General features: G+C 36.3%; 1 protein-coding gene across 3 annotated transcripts in view; it reads right to left on the bottom strand.

The window, feature by feature from the left end:
• Positions 1-21,926, bottom strand: part of PDE10A (phosphodiesterase 10A) — a 167,218-nt gene that overhangs the window by 21,636 nt on the left and 123,656 nt on the right. The window contains exons 6-15 of one of the 3 annotated variants that reach the window (XM_063151759.1): positions 21,254-21,394; positions 18,736-18,891; positions 16,016-16,072; positions 14,150-14,208; positions 11,540-11,591; positions 7,854-7,996; positions 5,614-5,706; positions 4,860-5,046; positions 3,355-3,497; positions 1,274-1,357 (exon numbers count right to left, since the gene is read on the bottom strand). In XM_063151759.1, the coding sequence (XP_063007829.1) occupies positions 1,274-1,357; positions 3,355-3,497; positions 4,860-5,046; positions 5,614-5,706; positions 7,854-7,996; positions 11,540-11,591; positions 14,150-14,208; positions 16,016-16,072; positions 18,736-18,891; positions 21,254-21,394 (1,115 nt within the window). The remainder of the gene's footprint in view (positions 1-1,273; positions 1,358-3,354; positions 3,498-4,859; positions 5,047-5,613; positions 5,707-7,853; positions 7,997-11,539; positions 11,592-14,149; positions 14,209-16,015; positions 16,073-18,735; positions 18,892-21,253; positions 21,395-21,926) is intronic. The other 2 variants (XM_063151761.1, XM_063151760.1) reach the window with 2 other exon arrangements.

Here is a 21,926-nt window from a genome sequence, read left to right as displayed (position 1 = left end):
GATTGGGCAGCAAAATATTATTTCTTTAGAAGAGAAAACGTAGTGAATATGATAGGCTTTTCTGTGAAATCCTCCCTGGACAGGACAATTATACATCACACAGGTAAATACTTTTAGGGCACAACCTTATTTCTCAATATATTAAAATCAAATTTAAGTCCTAAAATTTTTTGGTTTGTTTCAAAGGTTTGAGAAGTTTTGTTCTTTCAGAAATTAAATACAAGTCCTGTTCCAACAGTCTCCTTTTCAAATATTTTTCTTCACTTTTGTTTCCCTAATTTTATATGTTAAAGCTGAAGCTCATTTGAAAAGCATCAAGTAGATATCAATTCTTTCTCATCAAAGCTACATGTTGAAAGGAAGAGACTGGGAGATAGAAAGAGAGGAGAACAGAACCAGACTGAAAATACAAATCCCAACCCTGCATCCACAGCCATTTAGTCTGGAATGGAAACAAGCTAGCTACACTGAGCAGTAGAGAACTGTGTTCAGAAGAGTCACCCACTTTGCAGCATTGAGGAAGACTGAGACAGATCCTCTGTTTTGACTACATGTTTTGAGGGCATCCATTCAATCAGCAAAATAAAATGAAATGCCAGCAAACATTTCCTGAATGTTGCTCCCTTTTGTAGGAGCATACTTCTCCTTTCCATTGACCATCTGTAGGTTTTCCATAATTTGGAGCAGCTCCTTTCTTTTAGCAATGGGCAGTAATTACCCAACTACTGATCTTAGTAATGATAAAGAACACTGAGAGAAATGACATCAAATGAAGCATTTAATTTAAAAATAATTAACTTCCGTAATTAATGCACAACTATGTAAATAACCGATTCATTTAGCAAGCTAAGATTTGATCTTGGTTTACTTTCACCATATACATTATTAATTTCGGCAACTCTGTATCCAAAAAATCAGTTTTCATGCACTTTCTCTCCTTTTTGGGAAGAGTACTTTTTTGTTGCCTTTACCATCTTCTGTCTGAAAAGCAAAATCATCTCAGAACCAAACCATTTTTCTGTGTATTAGATGGACAACTTTTAGGATGACATCATGAGTTCTTTAGCCTCACTGTTCCCAGATTTTGTTAGCTAAGGACCAAGAAGGTGGGACAAATCCCCAGACGGTTTATTACAGTCCTATAAAGACCAAACATAGTAAATAAACAGCAAAGAAAATAGACCTTGAATTAGGAAGCCATTCATTATCTCAAAAATTATAAGTAAATAAACACAGACTTAACAATTAAACAAAGAAATAATATACTTCATACCAGGCTGTCCCACAGGACTGGTGAACCATGTAGACAAAAATAGCAGGCCAAACATCTTCATATGGACTGATATCAAAATGGTATCTAAGAAGAAAGTTTCCGTTTAGAAATGACAAATAGCTTTTCGGTGCAAAACAAGTGAAAAACAAGTGAAAATAACTAGCAAATGTATACTCAGCAAGATTCACTGCTCTCTGAATACACTCAGAAAGCTGAATTTACACATTATATTTTTCAGTAATGTCAAGTTATGTACTCCTGCTAAGGTCAATGAAACTATGCTCATAGTTTCATACAATCATTTAGTAATTTATGTTGGAAAAGACTCTTGTGATGGAGTCCAAAAGCCAGCCTTTGTCTTTGTTTACATAATAAAAACATATATCTTTACCTAAGGATCCACAGATTAAGTAATAGACAAAAAAAAAATCTCAGGAACAATGAGAGGTTCACAGGCATTCCTAAAATATTCAGGACCTTCTTCCCAGAAATAGTAAAGATGGTGTCTCTAATAATATATTTACCGGCCTTTTTTCCAATAATTTCTACCATAAATTGCAGGAGAGGTGCTCTAATTTTGATATAGGAAAAAACCAGTTTTTACTGGCTAATAGAAATCAAGCTAAAACTTCAAAAATTTAACATTTAAGACCTCATCTTTAATGTTTTATCACCTGAAGACTTCTCCCCTCCCCTGATAACAATAATGAGGCCTAATTTCAGGGACCCAGAACAGAACTGTTTTTCCTTCAATTATTAATTAACCCTTTCCCTGCACTTTCTGTGCTGCAACTCCTATTTTTTTCTCCATGGAACCTTAACTGAACACACTGAACAGCAGAGCAGCTTGTGAGAGGAATGAAGGTAGTTGAATTGCTTGGAAAATGATGAAATGTATTCTACTTGAACTAAAGGATGCTAATATAATTTAGAATGAAACCTGTCATCTTTGCAAGTAAAATTCATTTTTGCTGAGGAGGTGGGTTATATAATATCACCTAACAAAGCACAAGAAATTGTATTACAAAGAATAAGCTTCTATTAGGGTGTAATCCTGCAAGCTGTTAATGCTCTGGCATTCAAGCAAATCACTTCAGCATGTAATGAACTTTAACTATAAGCAGTCCCTGTTAAACCCACAGGCTTTCACATCACTCCCAGCTACAATGCTCAGTGCTCAGCGAGCTCTGGAGATGAGGTTTAAAAGGCAATTTAGGTTTTGTGATTCAGTAGCTGATTTTAGGCACCTGGTTACTAGAGTAGAATTTATTGTGCTGGACCAAAACCAGTGACTTAAAAATGTGATGGCTCCCATTGTTACTGTTGCGGGGACTGGCCAGTAAATGTTACTGAGCGGGGACTGGCCAGTAAAATGCAGCTACAGGTTCATCCACAGCATACAGCAGCTGAAAATAACTCAATTATGTCAAAGAAAGCCTAAAAGGCTGGATGGGAAATCCACCTCCCAAGTTAGACTGCAACTCTACCCTCTAGCCCGTGGGGTATTTAAACCTGAACTATCATTTTCCCCTTAATCAATAAGCACAAGCAGATGTACAACACACACACACTCGAAACTCACAATAAAACCAAACACCCCCTACATACACACCCCCAAAAATCAAACCAAAAAACACACACAACCCATAAAACCCCATGACTGAGCTGGGAGAAATATGTTTAATTCTACAACATATCTAAGGGGATGAGATCGTGCATTTGGTGTTAAATACTGATGTTCCAAGCTCAGCTTTCTCTCTGGCTCTGAGCTGATGGGGACTTGGGACTATAGGAATGAAAGCTCATCTCTACAAATCTGAGGTAAAATCTAATGCTTAAAAAGCAACTACTGCATCTGCCCATGCCTGTGGAAAAATTCTGAGTATGTAAAATTTTATATCTTTGATGGATAAATTTTGTTCATGGATCATTAAGTACAGCTAAGTATAAGAAAGCCAGAGATAAAACCACCATAATATTGCTGTAGGTCAAACTGCTTCCTAAAAAATACCCACTACGAATAAGAATAAAAAAAATTAACAGGCTATATACAACTGCTGCTACATTAGAAAAATACTTACAGCTCAATTTCTTTATAAATATGTGGAGGCAGTGTACAGTGCATGAGGTTTTGCCACTCTTCTGCTGTACAAACACTATGGTAGGATAGCTTCTCCATCGTTACACGGTAAATGCACTCTGAATGACGAATTCTGTGGTACATCTGAAAAAGTAAAGTCATCCATGAATGTGGAATTCTAATCAAGAAAAAAATTACTTCCTGTATTCAAACAGTGATTATTACAATACACATCTGCAGAAATGTTAGTGCTTTTGGCTGCACAAATTCACACATTAGAAAAGCGACATTTTACACTGAATTCAGTACTTCTGGGAAACCTGCTTATCTACTCACTCAGTAAATATCTAAGGCTTAGCTGACTTTTAATTGCATGTGAGCTCTCACAAGAAAAATAACCCAAGTTCAGGGGTTAAAAACAGAGCTAAGCCCCTTGCAAAATTCTGACAGAAAAGCTATAACAGGACACAATTCATATTTTCTGCCACTGCATGAATTCTGTTCATTGGTACAAATTACTGCTATCTATGCACAGTAAAAATATGTGGAATATTTATCATAACTACATTACTATTCAGTATGAAAAATAAGTGCAGTTAATTACTGAGAGGTTCAGACATGGCACGGTTTGCAAACAAGTGAGGACACAATAATGTACTAGCTAAAAAATCCTCTGGAGCAGTACGTCCTGAATGGCAACGTTCACCATCTAAAAGTAGTGAACTCACACACAGCTAAAGGGTGCATAGTGCCAAGTGTAATTTATATACAGGCCATTCTACCTGCCCTGATCCAAGTGAAACAACTTGATGCACCTGCTAATAAAACTTGCTGTCCCAGTGTACCACTGGGATGCTATTGGTAAAATTAATTAATGTAAATCACCAGGCTTAACTGGCATTGCATTTTATCTTATCTCCCATGAATATAACTCAGTTCTTCTGCATTGCATTTTTACTGAATTTATTATTTTACTAAATTTTTATAGTTACATAGTAATGATCATTATATTGCTTATGTTTCCTACAGACATAGTAAATTTTGAGATAATAAAGGTTTGAGGAAAAAAAAAGCTACCTACTCTTATCTAGAAGCATGGATAATTATGAGTATACACCAGGGCATATAAGGGTAAAAATTGATCTTTAACTATTAAGAATATGGAATTGAGAGAATATACAGCATATTTCCATTACCCAATTAAATTTATAAAATGTAATCCAAATTTATAAAAGAAATAAGAATCTTCTTTTTTTAGTGGAAAAGGGAAGGCAGATATCATACACATTTCAGAGCTTGCTCTCTCATTTTAGCTACACAAAATTGATATATCCAGATTATGGTTGTTTCAAATGAAATTCCTATCATCCTCTTAAAATAGAATTATTCACCAAGGAATACAGCGTTAATTCAATGAAATAGACTTACAAATAATTTTAATAAGCTGTAACATCAAAATACTTAAGTATTCTCATTATAACTTACGAAACCGTAAATAAAACTTACATTAGCACAGTGTAAGGCTAAAGCACAAAAGACTGCAAACATTTTAAAGTTGTTCTCATCAGTTTTAGAGAAGGCACTTCCACTTATTTTGTTCACCATCTGCACAACACCTATTACACTTCCTCGGCTCACAATAGGCATGCACAGGATATTTCTGGTTGTGTAGCCTGTGTAGAGGTCTACTTCTCTGAAGAGCCACAAAGGAAAAAGAAAAAAGAGAAAAGAGTTAATATCAATGGGTATCTATTCCTTGATTCTCAGAAATGTTGAGTACAACATACTTAATCATTTTAAAGGAGACCTAATTAGTACCTGCAAGAATTTCACCCTCAAAACCTTCAAATATTTTTATCTACTGTGTCATACTTAGAAAGAACTTTATAATCCTTTTTCTTCATTTGCAGGACAAAGAATTAATATTGCCTCTGTGAAACACAGAGTTAAAGAACATTTTGGGTATTCTTAGTTCTCTGTTAGTGAACTGTTTTTCTCTCATGAAACTAATGAGATTCCAGGGAGACTAATAATGAAATTTGGTAACAATCTAAATAAATGTTTCTCCATTATATTAAATGTGAAAAAAAAATTGTATCTTAAAATTATCTCTGATGGCTAAAGCATTTAATAAACATCTGTAATTACCTCCGCATTAGAGGACTACAGCTCCATGAATGAATCTCAATATGAAATTTAAGTGGTAATTTTATTTAACAGATTTAATGAGCTATCTTCCCTCCAATGAAGAGCATCCTACCTGTTAAAGCGTGGGTCTGCATAGGCATCAGGGATGTTAAGGACTTCTCCTGTTCGTGCCACTTGACCAGCTATTCCTTTTTCTATAGAAAATCTGGAGAAAATAAAAATGTGTATTAGCCAAATTATGGAAAACACATTTTTCTAGTGGAGTCTGTCTTGGGCACAGTAATGGGCGTTCCCAACCAGCGCCATTTTCTTGCTTTGAGGAGAAAAATCTTACAACAACTAGTAGCACATAATAAAACAAAAAGCACATCCTAACAGATACTTTCTGAAAACATTTTATATAGCTATATAGTTTAATACAAAACATGACATAAAATTACCATTTCAGTGACGAAAGTTCAAAATCTTGAATAACCCAGGAGGTTATCCCTAACAAACATAACATTAGTACAGAACTCAGACTTGTGTTTACACTTAAAGATATTGATTTTATTATTACTTTTACATATCCATTGCTTCTTTTGACACAACAAAGAGAACATGGAACTTGCTTCTTTGGCTGGTGTATATGTGTGGATTTGGTTACAAAATTTTGGAAAAAGACCAGTGGAAATTTCATAGCTGAACATTATATGGATTTTTCCATGGGAATAGGAATGACTAGCCTGTTTCATGACAATCAAACAATGCCATGGTACTGTGTCCCTTAATCACCACAGGAAAGTTAAACACAACAAACACATTCCTAAGTTGTATCACAAAAATCTGTACGTTTGTCTTGTGAGTAAATAGTTTTCAATATTTCGACATTAAGCAGTTATGACATAAAAGCAAAAGATAATTTATAGAGAAAAACACGTAAAAAGAAACATATTGGAACGCTTTCAAGTCTAAATGTACCCTGATAGTACCCTGTACTGAAGTTAGTGATTAAGCTGTCAGGATTTCACCCTGCACACCTGACTTTAAGTTACATTTTTCTGTTGCTTCTTATGATAGGTACATCACACCAGCTTAAGACTCCTTTCTGATGACTCACTCAGTGTCACTTTCTTACAGATATTTAAGTTGCACTTCACTTTCAATATACAGTACCTGTGAAATGGCTCACACCCTTGCACTTAGAATCAACATTTCAATAACATACAGAGAAGACAGAAAGATATAAGCAAGAAAAACAATTATCATGAAGGAGTATTAAAGTGCATGTTAAAGCAGGCCATCTTCTTTAATTTACACCACCTCCTTGCTTGTCAGTACGCAAATTGCACCAATTTTTATTCCTTCCATTCTCACTCACACAATGGTAAGTGGGAGTAAGTTTGTCTAAAGGAGTCTTAGTGAAGACATGAATCACATCTCATATTGGCCCAGAACTTTAGAAGTATAAGGAGGAAATGAAAAAAGTTCTGATAAAAATCAATGCTGAATATTTTAGGAAAATTTTAGCACAGGATACATAGTCATAAAATACTTCACTTTTAAGAAGCTGAAAATCTGAAACCTGTAGGCCTTGGAAAATCTTAGTCTTGTTCTATTAAGGATTCATAATTTTTGAAAAGTGAAAAACACTATATTTACTTTGTTAAGCCTCTTTCATTAAAAAAGTGCATGAGTATAAAAATTAGGTACCTGTGATATGAAGCAGAAATACACATAACTTTTAGTCAAAGAATCCTTTCTAGTCATTACCAGACAATATACATTTTCAAATTCACCACTTCAAGCACTGTTCAGTATCACAATTAATTCAAAGTTTGAAAATCTAAATTCACGTGAGAGAAGTAAAATTAAATTACTGAACTTGAAATCGTCAAAGTGAATGACCAATCCATACTCAATTCTATATTTGCCTAATCCATCCATAAGAAGTACAAATTGAGATTTCCTTGCTTTGGATGTGCTGGAATCGCACAAATTTTAATTCCTCTTGGGAACCCTCTTGGGAAAAAAAGTCCCAAACTGGCAGACTATGGATTAGGTGCACTATTACCTGCACCTTTACCTACCTCAGAACACCTCTGTTTTTTTCCCAACATGATTTCCAAAAGGACCGCCTCCGGAAGACGGCATTTCCAGGAGTGACGTTATAGCTTCAGAGACGCTGTTTCGATGGCACTGCAATGTCATTCCCAGAAGTACTACCTTCTGGAGGCGGGTCCTGGTGGGAATGATATCACAGTATGACAAGTATTGTCAGGGTACCTGCAGATAGGCACAGAAACTGGGTAATAAAATGCCTGCACGTCCATAGTTATAACGAAACTGCACTCTTCCGCTAGCTATTCTTACCTTATTTCTTTGGTCTTCTTGAAGACAGGTTTTCCATCATTTTCTTCTCCAATATCAAAAAGGTCTGAATACAGCTCCTTATTTTTGTGGTCAACCTGGAAGAGTGCACACCTATCTGCATTCACCAGGTTTTTTGCATATATCTATAGACAAAAAACAAAACTAGAGTTAACGGTCATGAGTTGGATTATCTCCAGTCATTTACCTGATAAAAATATACACCCCTGTAAAAGTTTTGAGAAGCTGTCCAGTATGGAAATCTTATTGAAGGAGCAATCTTATTATAATACAATTCAGAAGTAAAATCTTGAATTCAATATTTTCTCTGTAAATTTGAGCACGCTCTTCAAGAAATGCAGGAATATCTTCAGAGACTTGAAAGTTTCCCCCCCAAAAATATGCTTTCCTGTTTAATTGTTTATCAAGGCTTTCCAAAATAGTACCTTATAGTACCTTTCTTCCCTCTATGTTCATACACTATTCACCTTAGCCTGATTTTAAATAGATAAGTTAGAACAAGACATAACGGCAATTTTGCCTTTTTGCCTTCAATGTCAATGCAAACATATTGGTATTTAATATCCAGCAAAGACAGACATAACAGAGAATATAGTGTTTGCTTCTAAAAAAACTAAGTGTGCCTGTAAAAAACAATGACCAAATGATCCTTGTGGGTCCCTTCCAAGTGAGAAATATTTTGTGGCACTGTGATTCTGTCATTAGAGGTATCATTGTGGATTACCCTATGCAGAGGGATAGGAAAGGACTGTACCCTCCCCATGTCAGGGACAGTACTTGCACAAAAGCTGAGACTTAGAAATTGTGCATGAACTAACCAAAGCCCAAAGGTACCGGCCACAGCCAAGTACCACAGCACAGCAACAGACTTGCATGGTCTCTATCTTACTTTGAACCAACTAGTTTTATCTCAGCAAAAATAACTCCCAGAAGCACTGACTGTCAGAACAGAATCTTGTATTGAGAACACAGCAGCTCTTCACTGCTGTGAAGTATTTCTCAGACATACAATAGACTTTATGAGAAAAAGAGGGAAAAGTGAGACAAAAATCAAATAAGGATCACTGTGTTACGATGCCAATACACAGGCACAAGAACCTTCTCTATCCAAATCAGATAGGTCTTCTGTGTTTCTTATTTGCTCAGAAAGTACAGTAACTTCATGGTAGAGAAGGATCTGAGGTGGATCTCTATCCACTTTTTATATAATATATACCTAGTCATTCAGCTACAGAAAGAGGCTAACAAAATTTTGGTGTGCAATGCATGCAGTTGGTATGTTTCAAGGATTCATAAGTCTTCCATATGAATCACCTTCCCCAGCCCTTCTCTCTTGTATTCCAAAAATAGAAACAAAACAATGCAGATAAACAAATATTCAGCAGAAAAAAAACCATATGAGAGGAAAAATTATTAATTGAGAGACTCTAGTTCTATGCCATAGGAAGGAAACTGCACAGATAACATCTAGCCCAAGTCCATAACTTGGAGGGCCCTCCCATACCAACTGAATCTGTGTTTAGGAAGATTCTGTTGTCTTCTACTCCATTTACTCCATCACAACAGAAAAGTCAGGGAGACTGCAATCTAAGAGGTAAGATTTGTGCATTTTTTTCCCCCTCAGAGCATTAAGAAATTTAAAGACCTCAACCACTTGGATTGCTTATTGTTTTGCTCAAAAGAGAGTGAACAGAAACTGCCAAAAGGACAAGGGGTCCAGTAAATGCTTCTATCCAGATACTGTTTCATATTTCTTTGTAAAATCTACAGCACAGAGTTGATTTTATACAATTAATCTTTCGTGGTTTAATGCGTATGACTCAAGAACTTACCTTGGTCATGACTCATGCCTTTCAAAAATGATTACTTAAACAGTACTAATTGAGAAATAGTTAATGGGATGAGAGAGTTTTACATCTATAAATCCCTTGCTCAAATCCTGACCAGTGGTTGAAAGAGAATATGAGTACAAAAAGTATGTTCTGCACTGTCAGGGAAGCCAGGGAGCACCGTTTGCATAAGCTGCTTGTAACTACTCAAGCAGAAGGGCAAGAAAATTGGTAAGACAACTTAAACTTTTACTTCCCTTCCTGGCATTTACATTCAAAAACACCTTTATATCACTAGCTTTGCTCAGAGATTTTTATGAAAATAAAAATGAAAAGAATGGAAAGAAACACACATAATTTTTCTTTAGTATTGCAGGAACAAAATCAAACCATAAGTGCAATCACTAAAGGGCAAAATAGTGAGAAGTTCTCAGTTTCTCAGAAGAAACTGAGCTCTGGTCTTTTCTCACAGTGAGACACAATAAGCCACATCGTGATAGAAGGATGCTCCCATAAAATGGCAGTAAATGTACAAACTCATAATTCAGCTAATTGGCTCAAGAAAGAGACAACAGCTACAGCTATAAAGGAAGCTGAGTATGAAACATCACACAGGTTAAAACACAGAATCATGATGCAGCCAAGTGTTGGAAAAGATGATGAAAGAGTAAGCACATTTTACTGCCAATTGTGTTTTCCACCAGATCTCTATTCACAGGGAAGAACAGTGAGGAATATCAATATTTGTTCTCAATGCCATATGTTATGTGGTACCAGTTCTTTTAAATGCTAAGCTATTTTTAAGAGGTTCATTTAAATTGGAAAAGTCAATTTTCAGAAATGTCCTATGTGCAGAATTCTTGACTGTGTACTAACTAGAATAACACAAACAGTGCAGAATATTTTCCATTACTAATTCACGTTTCTAAATAAAACCACTTTATTGTTGTTTGCGTTCTAACATCACTGTCTTTGAATAGTCTAGCTAAGAATATCACTTTGAAGACTGGGGCATGCATCAGAGCATTGTCGAAAAGTAATTTTTTGAATGTGCAAATTTTAAACAATGGTAATCACAGACCTGATTCAGGTTTACACTTCAGAAAAAGAACTGCAGAATGCAATGAATGCGCATAAAGCTAAAAAGCATAATTCACATGTCAAACACTCAAAATGTTATAAACAGCCAGTTCACCCACATTTGTTAACACTATTCAGGAAATAATTCTGAATTCAAAATTGATTTAGAAACTCATAAATTGCTTCTGAACAGTCCTTTAAGTCATTAAATAGTAATTTCAATGGGAAGAACTAACCATTTGGCTTTAGTGGTTTCTATAAAACATTGACTGACTGTCACTCTAGTTATGGGTGTAGTTTTCCAAGGTCTTACACATCTCATTCAACAATTGGAAAAAATATCCAGGAGTAATTTTTAAACTATATGCCCCTGCTACAGACAGTAACTTCTCCAGCAGAGTTTTATAGCATGTAGCAAATTGAATTTAGAAGAAGGGATCAATATAACATACTAAAATAAAAAGAAAACCAGAAGCCTGTTACAATTTTCAAACTTTCGCAGAACACAATAGTAACCACTTAGTTCAGACACAGTGCTGTTTCATTCCTGATGAAAGCTGTGAACAGAAGTTGTTGCAAAAACGAGAAATCAAGCCATCCTTTACCACCTTTTCTGTATAGACATGTTTATACTGTTTGTATTATGTGTTCACTACAAACAGCTCATATATTTCAATGACATAATGTCTTCAATGAAAGGAGAATGAAGGACTTTACTACCTACAACTAATAAACTTAGAGGTGAAAAAGACAACTTACCATTATATGTTCAAGTAGAGAATCTATTGCAACTATATTATCAAAATATGTTCTGCAGAGAAAGAGAAGTCAGTAAACATTGGCATTTAGTCAAACACTTCTCAAATTATTCCAGGGGCTCTTGTTTAACTACAGCTTAACATGGAGCCAGAAAAGGTGAGGACAAACCACTGCACCTTGAAAATCACTGACTGGCTTGCTACAGCACAAGGGAATTAAGAAATGGTCCTAACTCTGTTCACTTGAGCCATTATTCTACAGAATTGAGAATATGCTTTATTATACATAGAATTTGCTCTGTAGAAAATGGAAAAGACTACCAAATATTGCCTGCTGTGAACTGAATAGGCTCCTGCTGAGCAATACCAAGAATGCATCAAAATGCTTTGGCACCTCTAACACACTGAAAGTTTTTAAAGTAGAAGAGAAAAGGAAAAGAAAAGTAGAAAACAATGACAAAAAAATTTCTTTTAAAATACCAAAAATTGGCTAACTCCATGTAACATTATCTAATCCTTAACACTAGTTAAAAGGCAACTATTTAAGAAACTCTTCGTGAGTTTTCTCGATGAACAACAGTTGAAGTTGAAGAAAGGGAATGATCTTGTGACTTAAAAAATAAAAAAGTTTTTTGAAAAAAATCTCAGTTTCACAGCAAAGTGGTAACTGTTCAAGGACAGTCAAGAACATTGAAAGATAAAGGTCAAACTTATTAGTAAAAGAAGTCTAAGTCTTCCACAAGCCAAGTATTAATAACCCTCAGATTACAATGTTCCCAGCAGACAAAAGGCATTGTCCCGTGGCCTTGAATATATACACAGCTCAGTTCTGTCTGGGTCTAGTGGAAAGGAGATACAAAATACACTGGTCTGACATCGTCAGGGGCATGAAGAGGTGGAGCACTGAATACTCTGCCCTTTCTAAAATGTTACAGAACATGTCCCAGTGACATTGCACAGTAACCATTTCCTCACTGAAAAGGAAATTCTCCTTCCATGTTAGAAAAGATACAGACCACTTCCAAGAGGAATCTAATTGTTTTCTTGCTGATACAAGTCTGTGCCTATATGAAGTTCATGAAGATATTATTAAATGATATCCCAGTTTTGTGTCTTAAAATACAAACTTTCTTCTGTAATTGAAACGAAAAACTCTAGGAAATTATAATACTAGCTAAGAATTATTCTCTTACAGAAAGGCATAATAAATATTTGCACTACTTACTACTTATTATCTTAAAAACTTAAAACAATTACAAAATTCTTTAAAACAATCTCAATACTATGCTAGTTCAAGAAAAAAAATTGCCACTTCATAAATCTGGACAGATTAATATAGTTTTTGGTAAACTAGTTCAGTATGGATGTTAGCAACATAAAAGCACTCTGGAAAGGAATATAATGGTGCAAGACTTGGTAAGAATGCCCTTTGGGAGACATGCTCTGAATCACGTTGAAATTAAAAAAAATCATCCTGAGGAAAAGTATGGAGAAACATCTGGATACAACCAGCTTCCCTCCTTGCAAGGGGCAGACTCCTCCCTGTAGTTTATTACTCGCCCTTCCAGCTGGGTCAGCTTGGCTGCCTACATTCCTGAGCAATGGCATAGGAATCTGGGATATCCTCTAATCTCATCAGCTTGAGAACTGTTCATCAAGACCCACACAAGTGTTTGCAGCAAAAAATACAAGACATCTCATTTTTCCACAGTATCATCACTACTTTGTGATGCACTTTCAAATTTTTCCTCCAACTAGTTTCATAAAACACTGTTAAGCACTCCAGATCAATTTACCAGAAGTACAGCTCTGGTTTATCTTTTAATTTATTGGTTATCTTTGTCTTTAAAAATTCTTACAGCAGTGACAAACAAAAAGAGATGAAGGAAGAGCAGATCACCTAAGACACTAAACTGATTTTGCAAGTGTAAGCTCAAGCTTTCACACTCTTTCTGTGCTTTCAAATTAACATTGCCTTATAGTGACAAGAAATTAAAAGCAAACATATTACATGCAATAAAAGTCTTTGAAAATTAAAAGAGATCCTTCAGAAAATGAACAGGAAGAGCAACCATGTGGCAACCCTGATTCTTAAAGGATTTAACTCTGAAATCCATATTTTTATGAATACTTGCATTCATATCCAAAAAGTTGTTGGGAAAAAAGGGGAAGCTGAAGCTTACTAAATAACTTGCTGTAAAGTCCTTTCAAACCTTCCAAAATTGCCATGAGACACCAAGCCTATTTTTCACTACTAAAAAGATGGCCACATTTAACTCTGACAGAAGAGGTGGGAAAAAAAAGAGGAAAAAACTCCATGCAAAAGACCACAAGAATAAATAAATTCTGTGAGGTATAAATGAATGTGACGTTCTCATCTGCACCACCACCACAAAAAAATTATGAAAGGGATACACCACTGCCACACATCCCACTTGTTCTTGTCCCTGTGCTGAAGTTTGCCCACGCTCTCAAGTGTGCCTTTGCACCTGCTTGTGAGCTACAGTGAGTGCTTCCACTACTGCTACTGAGTGAACACAGGTAGATTGGAAGAGCCAGGTTAGAAAAGCTCATCAAAAAATCATGAAATTATCTTGCACATCACACTTACTTCGATACATCAAGCAAGAAGTCATTCAGTTCAGTCTGCTTGGCAAGGCCCCGGCACACCTGGAAGCACAGATCATAGAACCATTTGCTCCAGAACACTGATGCCACAGGGAAACTCAAGTCCCATCCCTTTAATTTGTATGAAAAAAAACACCAGTACTTGTGTGTGTGTGTACATATGTATATATATATATACACACACATATCTGCTACAGCACGGTATAAAATTAAAGCTGAATTTGTGTGCTGGGTTTCAATCTTAGCTATCTAGCTGCTGAGCTAAAACTGTGAAACACAAGTAAAATCTTTCCTAAGACTCACTTAAATCTGTTGGTTTTTACACTTGTTCATGCTGTCTCAAAGGCTGTCACTGACTGTGATTATGGAATGAACATTTCCTTATCCAGACCCTCAGATCTTCTGAGAATGTCAAATATTTTGTTTCCCTTCTCCCTTACCACATTTTTGCCACTTTTTCCAGGCTGCAAAGTAGCATATAGACACAACTGTAGTCTGACATCAGACAAGTTTAACTAAGCTAAGCAGCAGATGATACATGCTCAACTCAGGGAGAAATCAGCATGAATATGAATACAGAAAATAGCATGCATACTTCTTTTTAGAATCAAAATGTTAGATGAAGCAAAGCTTTCAACTTGTATTTGTACTTGACATATTTGCATACTCAGTATCTGAAACACAATTGTACATCTGTATATTACTAGAGCAAGCACTGAGGCCAAAAGTAAAAAAAACCTCTACTGCTTGTACATTTTACACTCACACAAGTATCACTTTGAATTAGTAATATCTTTCATCTGTGCAAAGTAGATACAAAATGCCAGGTCAAAACTCTTACATTCTTCTCTCGCAAAAAAACTTGGGAAGAGCAAGCCCTCTGCTTAGAAGAATGAAAAGAAATAAAAATGGACAAGCTTGAACTTAAATTTCCCTGTTGTGTTTTGTTAGATGTGAAAGACTTCTCAATCAAGGAGAGAGCAATTCCTACACAGGTGAAGCTACAACTGCATGCAATTGCAATTCTACTAGTGTACAATAGCCTGTGCCAGCTAATTCTGCCTAGATGGCAATGACCACCCCAAAGTCAGTGACTTCCAGCACAGAAGCAGAAAAGATTAGAGACTACAAGAGAAAAGCAGGAAGCTTTCTGCATGTCTTCTGACAAGTGTGTGAAAGACACCTTGAAAAAAAGAATGTCATGAATTTCCTCCTGGGAGTTGACAGAAGAATCTATTTTAGCATCTTCTCTGAGTTGACAGAATATGTTTAGTTTCAGTGTTACCATCCTCTGCTAGCTGAAGTAACAAAAGCTATTAGCAAAGCTGCCGGGGTTTGCTAGAGCAGCTTGACACTGAAGCTCCATTAGGCACCCAGCTAGGGACAGCATGAAGCATCCTTAGTGGCAGTAGTTACAGGACCACAAAGCAGCTAGTGAGGATGGCTTAAAATAGGCTTTGCTAGCAACACTTCATCATTTCAAACTGAATACCAAAGCAGGAGGAAAGCAACCAGTTAGCCTAGCAGTTGACTTTCTACAAGAAAAAGAAAACAAAACAATCCTGCAAAGTTGTTGTGATAAATCTGCTTTAATCATTATTTATCTAGTTTGTTCAAATTTCTTTCCTTTAGTACAAATATAGTTTGTTACTTGATCCATGATTGCAAGTGAGGAAAAACTAGTTCAACAAACACCAAAAATGTTAGCATATTTTTCCAGGTTCAAGGAATGGGCTCTAAGCAATGCTTTAGCAATGACCTCCAGTTAAATCTGATCACCGTCCATGCTCCTACTAAATACATTCTGGAAGACAAGATACAGAATAAAAAAAAATGAAAAACCACTCACACTTACTTGTACTTGATGTATTGCTACTGAAGCCCATGCAAGATTTGCTGTTGCAACCTGCAACAAAAGAGAAGAAATTCTCTCTGAAGAAACCTTGAAAACTGCACCTCAGTGACATGCATCTTTTCTCTATCTACCTGCTAAGCAAATTGACTGAGCTGTTTTAGACAATCAGGCAGTAACAATTTAAGGGAAGACGGTTATTTTGCCAAAGTCTCAATGTACTTGCAAGTGTTTCAGTTTTAGAGCTTACCAATGGTTTTCAGAAGCAGCCATGAGTTCAAAAATACAACATCAAAACAAACATCTCACAAGCTGAGGGCTTTAAAAATTATACTGTTGAAAGGCATCTGCCATAGAAATAAAATCTGCCTTAACAGCTTTCTGGGGCTGTATCTCTTCAGCAATAGCTACTTCCAGCTGTAAACAGGCACTGTTTCTCTCATTACTGTTTTGGTGGCAGAAGAACCAGACCTGATCCCTCAGTTCAAGTGTTTTAAGTATGACAGTTTCCAGGCAACATTTCAAACAAATGTCATGTAAACTGCAGCTAACTATGATGTGCTACCACGCATAATCTCCTGTCCTTGAAGCACAGGAGCTTTAAAGGAACACAGGGAACAGAAGCACAAGAGGTCGGCTTTTGCACGCCCTCCTAAGGTATTTTTTTATTTTATATTTTTAAACAGAACACTTTGCACACATTTCATAAAAATTGCTAATGGCATCCAAAGGCTTTCTGAAACCTGAAAATGAAAAGAATGCTTTAGAAAACTCAGAAAGTGACCTTAAAATATTTTTAATTTACTAATAAAATACTTTCATTCAGAAGCCAGTCTTTTCCAAGTAGAACATTCATGAACTTTAGCTATAGAAGCTATTTCATAAAACATAAAACATTCGTATTTTCATTAAAAAATGCATGTCTGAGACTTACCTGAATTGTAGCTTGATTAATGTAATAGGACAATTTAAAAAATTAAATACAGTGTGTGTAGGCTGCAGAATTAATGAAGCCTGGTTTTGTATGAATGCCTGTTCTTTGTTCTCTGAGCAAGGACAGTGGCACCACCACACTAATCCAGTTCCCTACCTTGACCTCTGTCTACTGGTGAAAAAATACAAGATGTGACAACAAGCTCAAGTGGCACTGACTACAGAACTAATATACAGATGTAAACATCAGATGAATGCCAGAGTACTTAGCTTACTGATAAACAAAATATACACTTGACAAATACTGCTGCTGTTTTCCTTCTTTGGGAGGACTAGTTTTAGTATCTCTTGCCTGAATATCTTCTGTCCTTTTCACACAAATAATTCCTGTTCAGTACAGCTAAACTGCACCATGGTGGACCTCATAACTTTCAAGACAACACATCTGGCTAGAACTCACTCCATTTTGTCCTGTGTGTTCAGATTCCCTTCTCTGGGGGATGGCACAGAGAAGAAATTTGTCTTTACATCAGAGACACTTTAATGAGGCATAACAGGGATCCTAACCTTGACATGAGAGCAAAGATGCACTTTGAACACCTTTAGTATATCAACAGCCTTTGCAACACCTGCTCTGTTTTCAAATCTATTTGTATTTGGCTAACAGCTCCTAACTTCAGATTGACAAATGGGCATGTATGGACAACACACCTACAGAGGACTTGTATGAACAGAGTAATGCATGCAGAACAGCCATGGAAAGGGGAAAATGAGTATGAATGAGAATATCTGGATAAGGAAGCATCAGAAGTTAAAAAAAGCAGAGGAGAGCTTTATGAGCATCACCTAGACTGGCAGGTCATCCAGGTACCAGCACTTCTATACACACTTTCTAAAGGCATCTAAGTCAAGAGACAAAGGACAGTGATCCTGACAACTCACAGAGATGGGACAGGCTAGAGAGAGACAAAGCTATCAGCTGCTAAAAGTTACAGAAAAGCCTGACCCAAAACCAGCACATGGTTGTCAACCTAGAAAGAAACCAGGAGACCCCAAAGACTCAGCAGACAGCATGCCTTGTCCTTCTGTTGCAAGGAATTCTGGAGGCACCACCTGGATACCTGGAACTGGAAATACCACCTAGACAGACTCATCTTGGTGCTGGAGCACGTGCGGCAGTAAAAACATTGATCAAGCAAAGATCAAGAAACCTCTTTTGCTTCACTTTTGATTTAAAGTAAAATCTCTTTTCCCTCCTGCAAGACTCAGCACTGAGACTCGATAAACTGTTGCTGTAACATTGCAACACTGTTTTACGATGGGTCTCATTACTTTTGAAGCTACACCAAAGAGTAAACTAAAATATTTTTTTAAATCTTACCATAATGTAAAACAAAGCTGTACGGGAAAGTTAAGATTGAGACTCAGATAACTGATCATTGTGATTTTTGGCCTTGCTGTTTGATTTACACTTATATTTCATTTACCTGCCCTGCGTTAACTTCTCAAACAACTCTGTATTGAGTTTATAATCAATACGGAAACTTTGAATCTGTTTATCCACAAAATAACACAACATAAAATTGTTGTAATTGTATGTTTTATCTCCTCTGACTGAAAATTCAAATCACCACCTATTTTCTTTTTAATAATAACAAAATCCAGCATGAAAAAGATATAAACTCATGAAGAGAGCAAGAGGAGGAAGTTTGGAGTGGGGAGAGGGATGGGAGTGAAGTCCTGACCGTGGTGGGGGAGTGGGCAAAGGCTGCACAGGAGCTCACCTCTTGGTGACTGTGGTGGAAAGCTTCTTTGCCCCAGTGACGGTAAAGCTCCAGGATACCAATCAGGTCACCAATCGCTGTGACAATTGGCAGACACAGAACAGATTGGATACGGGTCCCCGACTCCAGTCCAGTACCTTTGGGAAATCGCTCATCCTAGAAAATGCAAACATAATCTGATAAAATGTGATATCTGATAAAGCATTAACAGCAAAGACGTACTGATGTTTTCCTCCTCCTCCTGTCTGAGCAAATCTGCAGGAAATCACAAAAGTCACAAAAACTCATCTCTCAGCATAACTTCTACACAGTAGTAAGACAGCAACTAAAAAAATTAATTTTGAAGTCTCAGCATTAATTTACATACACAGATAACTTTATTGATGTAAGGTCTGAATTAGCTGTGATATTACACCCAGATTTGAGTTTGTTTATATAATGCTTTTTTCTCTATTCTCACAGGCAGAAGAAACGGCACATTATTGCCAATGCCAGTTCAGATTAAATAAAAATCCAAACAAGGAATACTTCCACTCCAACATCCTTCCCTCCAAAAAACCCTAAAGAATTTGTAATCACAGTGGACTGCCCAGATCTCAGTATTAAGAGTAGACAACAGTGCTTGCAAGAAAACAAAAAATGAAACTTGAGCTATGGCTTTCGGTTATACAGTTATAATCCTCAACCAACTCTTGAGGAGGAAAATGCATTCCCAAAAAATTACACATGAGAGTAAGCATCTTCCTCCTTTTCTAACGCATCCTGAACAAACTGGCACAAAAGATACAGAAACAAATGTTCAAATAACCCTACCAGCTTCTATGTAAGGCCCAAATACATAACTTTCAATCTTCATAGACCATGTTCAAGGCTTTATGGCTTCACTTCCCCATGTAGGAAAACTCAGGCAGGCCTAAGAAAGCACCTGGATGTCACAGTCAGTGAGGCAGTCACTGCCCAGTGCCCAGTGTGCAAGACCCACTGCCCTGCACATCAGTCCTTCAGTACCTGATTCACAGCTTCCCTGCAGGCTGTGCTTAGGCAAGAAAGACACCCCTTCAAGGCTGATCAAAATCTCTCACTTCTCAAAGAAAACAGCAAGTAATCTCTACCTTAATTACTAAGATGACAATCAATTTGAACAAATGACAGACAAAAGAGAGTGGGAAGCACTTTGAAACACGAGCCTTCTGCTTTCTCTTTTTAGTTCTGTCCTCCCACAAAAAAAGGGCTGGCAAGTCTACCTGCATGCGCTTCCCTTTTGCTGTTGAGAAGCTTCTAAAATCACACAAAGGCAAACCGTCTCACCAAAATGAATCTTGCTGTTTGGTCAATGAATCACAAATATTACACCAAGAAAAAACTCCAAAACTCCTCCTCACTAACCCCATCATTTTAGTAAGAATATATAATCAAAATACAAAACTCTTGTATGTAAGAATATAATGATATTAATTGGAAATTACCAGTAAAATTTAAACCTTTTAACTGAAAAAACGTACAAACACATGAAATCTAAATAGTCCAGAGAGTGGAGAAAGCACTGACTATTACTACAGGGAAAGCAGTTTCTGCCTTTCAGTTTTGTGGCTCTGTTTAAGTATACTCACATTAAGCATTTGGTATTTGTTTATTGCCCATGTTTGCTGCCCTAAGGTCATATATTTTTTAAAAAAATTTTGTTAAAAGTAGAGGCAGCAATGTTCCTTTTTTTTTCGGTCACAGTATCTAACAATTGTTATTCTGGGAAGAACTTGAAAAGATAGGGAACATTGAAGAGAGAAGAAAATGTAAACTTCCTTGGTGTTCTCAAAACCAACTAATCATAAAGTGCTTACTCAAAGTACAGTTTGAAAACCAATTTCATAAAATTGTATAAATGCAACTAATGGATGAAGTGTTTAAAAAAAATTAAAAAGTACCGACATATAGAGTGTCAAGAATTATCAGAATGCCACCTCAGGAACTTCCAACTCCTGTTACAGAAAAAGGCTTGAATTTTGATATCAGTTACATTACTGCACTTTTCATGCAGATCTACTGATACTATCAGTATTTCAGCTTTACATTAGAATATGCAGAGATGAAAATCCTGCCTAATAATCAGAATTCTAACTGACATTCTTGTCAGTGTCAGCCCTGTATTAAAATTAAATCAAATTTGATCGACTACATGAAAGTCTTCTTGTTTGGGGTTAATATTTCAAGACCAAGAAGACAGGAGTTTTGATTGGTTGTTTTTTCCTATCGACATAGTTCCATCATGTCCTTTACCTGACAACCAAAAAAAAAGGTAAAATAACCCAAAGTCAAAAAAACCTCAAACCTGTAAAACTAGAAATAAATGAAGTATTCTGAAATTATTCCATCAGCTAATCCAAACTCAGATTTACTTTCCTGGTATTGGGACAGATGTAAATTCTATAATTAAATGTTCATCTCAATAAACATTTCAGCATCAACACATTCATTCTAAGAGCATGCTGCAATATCTCATTAAGAAAATAAAGCTTTTTACCCCCAGAATATCTTCTACTAACAACGTTTTTCTGGATCTGGCTACATAAGCAGATACAGTAGTGCCATGTGCAATGGGTCCTGCAGGAATGAGTCGTGGGTGTCCTTCTTTAGCTCCTGGTGGTGTGAATACACACAGACTCTAGTTAGAAAGAAAAAAAAAAGAGGAAAAAAAGGGAAGAAAAGCAATTAGAAAGCATCATTACTTTTACAGTTATGTACAATAAAGTCGATAATGTAGAGAAACACAGCTTTTGACAATGAAAAGTAGTTGAATAAACTCTGCTTAATTCTTCTGAAATCTTAGAAAACCCCACTCTAAAGTCATCCAGGTAACTCCAGCACAACTCCTGGGGAGCACAATGGATAACTTACGTCACTTGTTATTTATATCCGGGTAGGATTGCATTTACTTTGAACACATAATACACAGCATACAAGGCTCACTCAAGATAACATCACCTTGTAAGAAAAACTATCTTAATTTTTTACCTATGACACACTCATTTACTGCAATAGAAAATACTCAAAAAGTAGAGATAATATTTAAACTTCTTTTTATATACACCAGAGATAGATGACAATGCCACAGCACAATGTATTACTAACACTCCTCTTAAGAATGGCCACAGGTTGTGCTGCTGATTAATTTCACCCTCAGAATTTGCTTTCAT

This window comes from Melospiza melodia, chromosome 3, assembly GCF_035770615.1.
Source record: "Melospiza melodia melodia isolate bMelMel2 chromosome 3, bMelMel2.pri, whole genome shotgun sequence".
Lineage (NCBI taxonomy): Eukaryota > Metazoa > Chordata > Aves > Passeriformes > Passerellidae > Melospiza > Melospiza melodia.
This window is presented reverse-complemented; position numbering and strand designations above follow the sequence as displayed.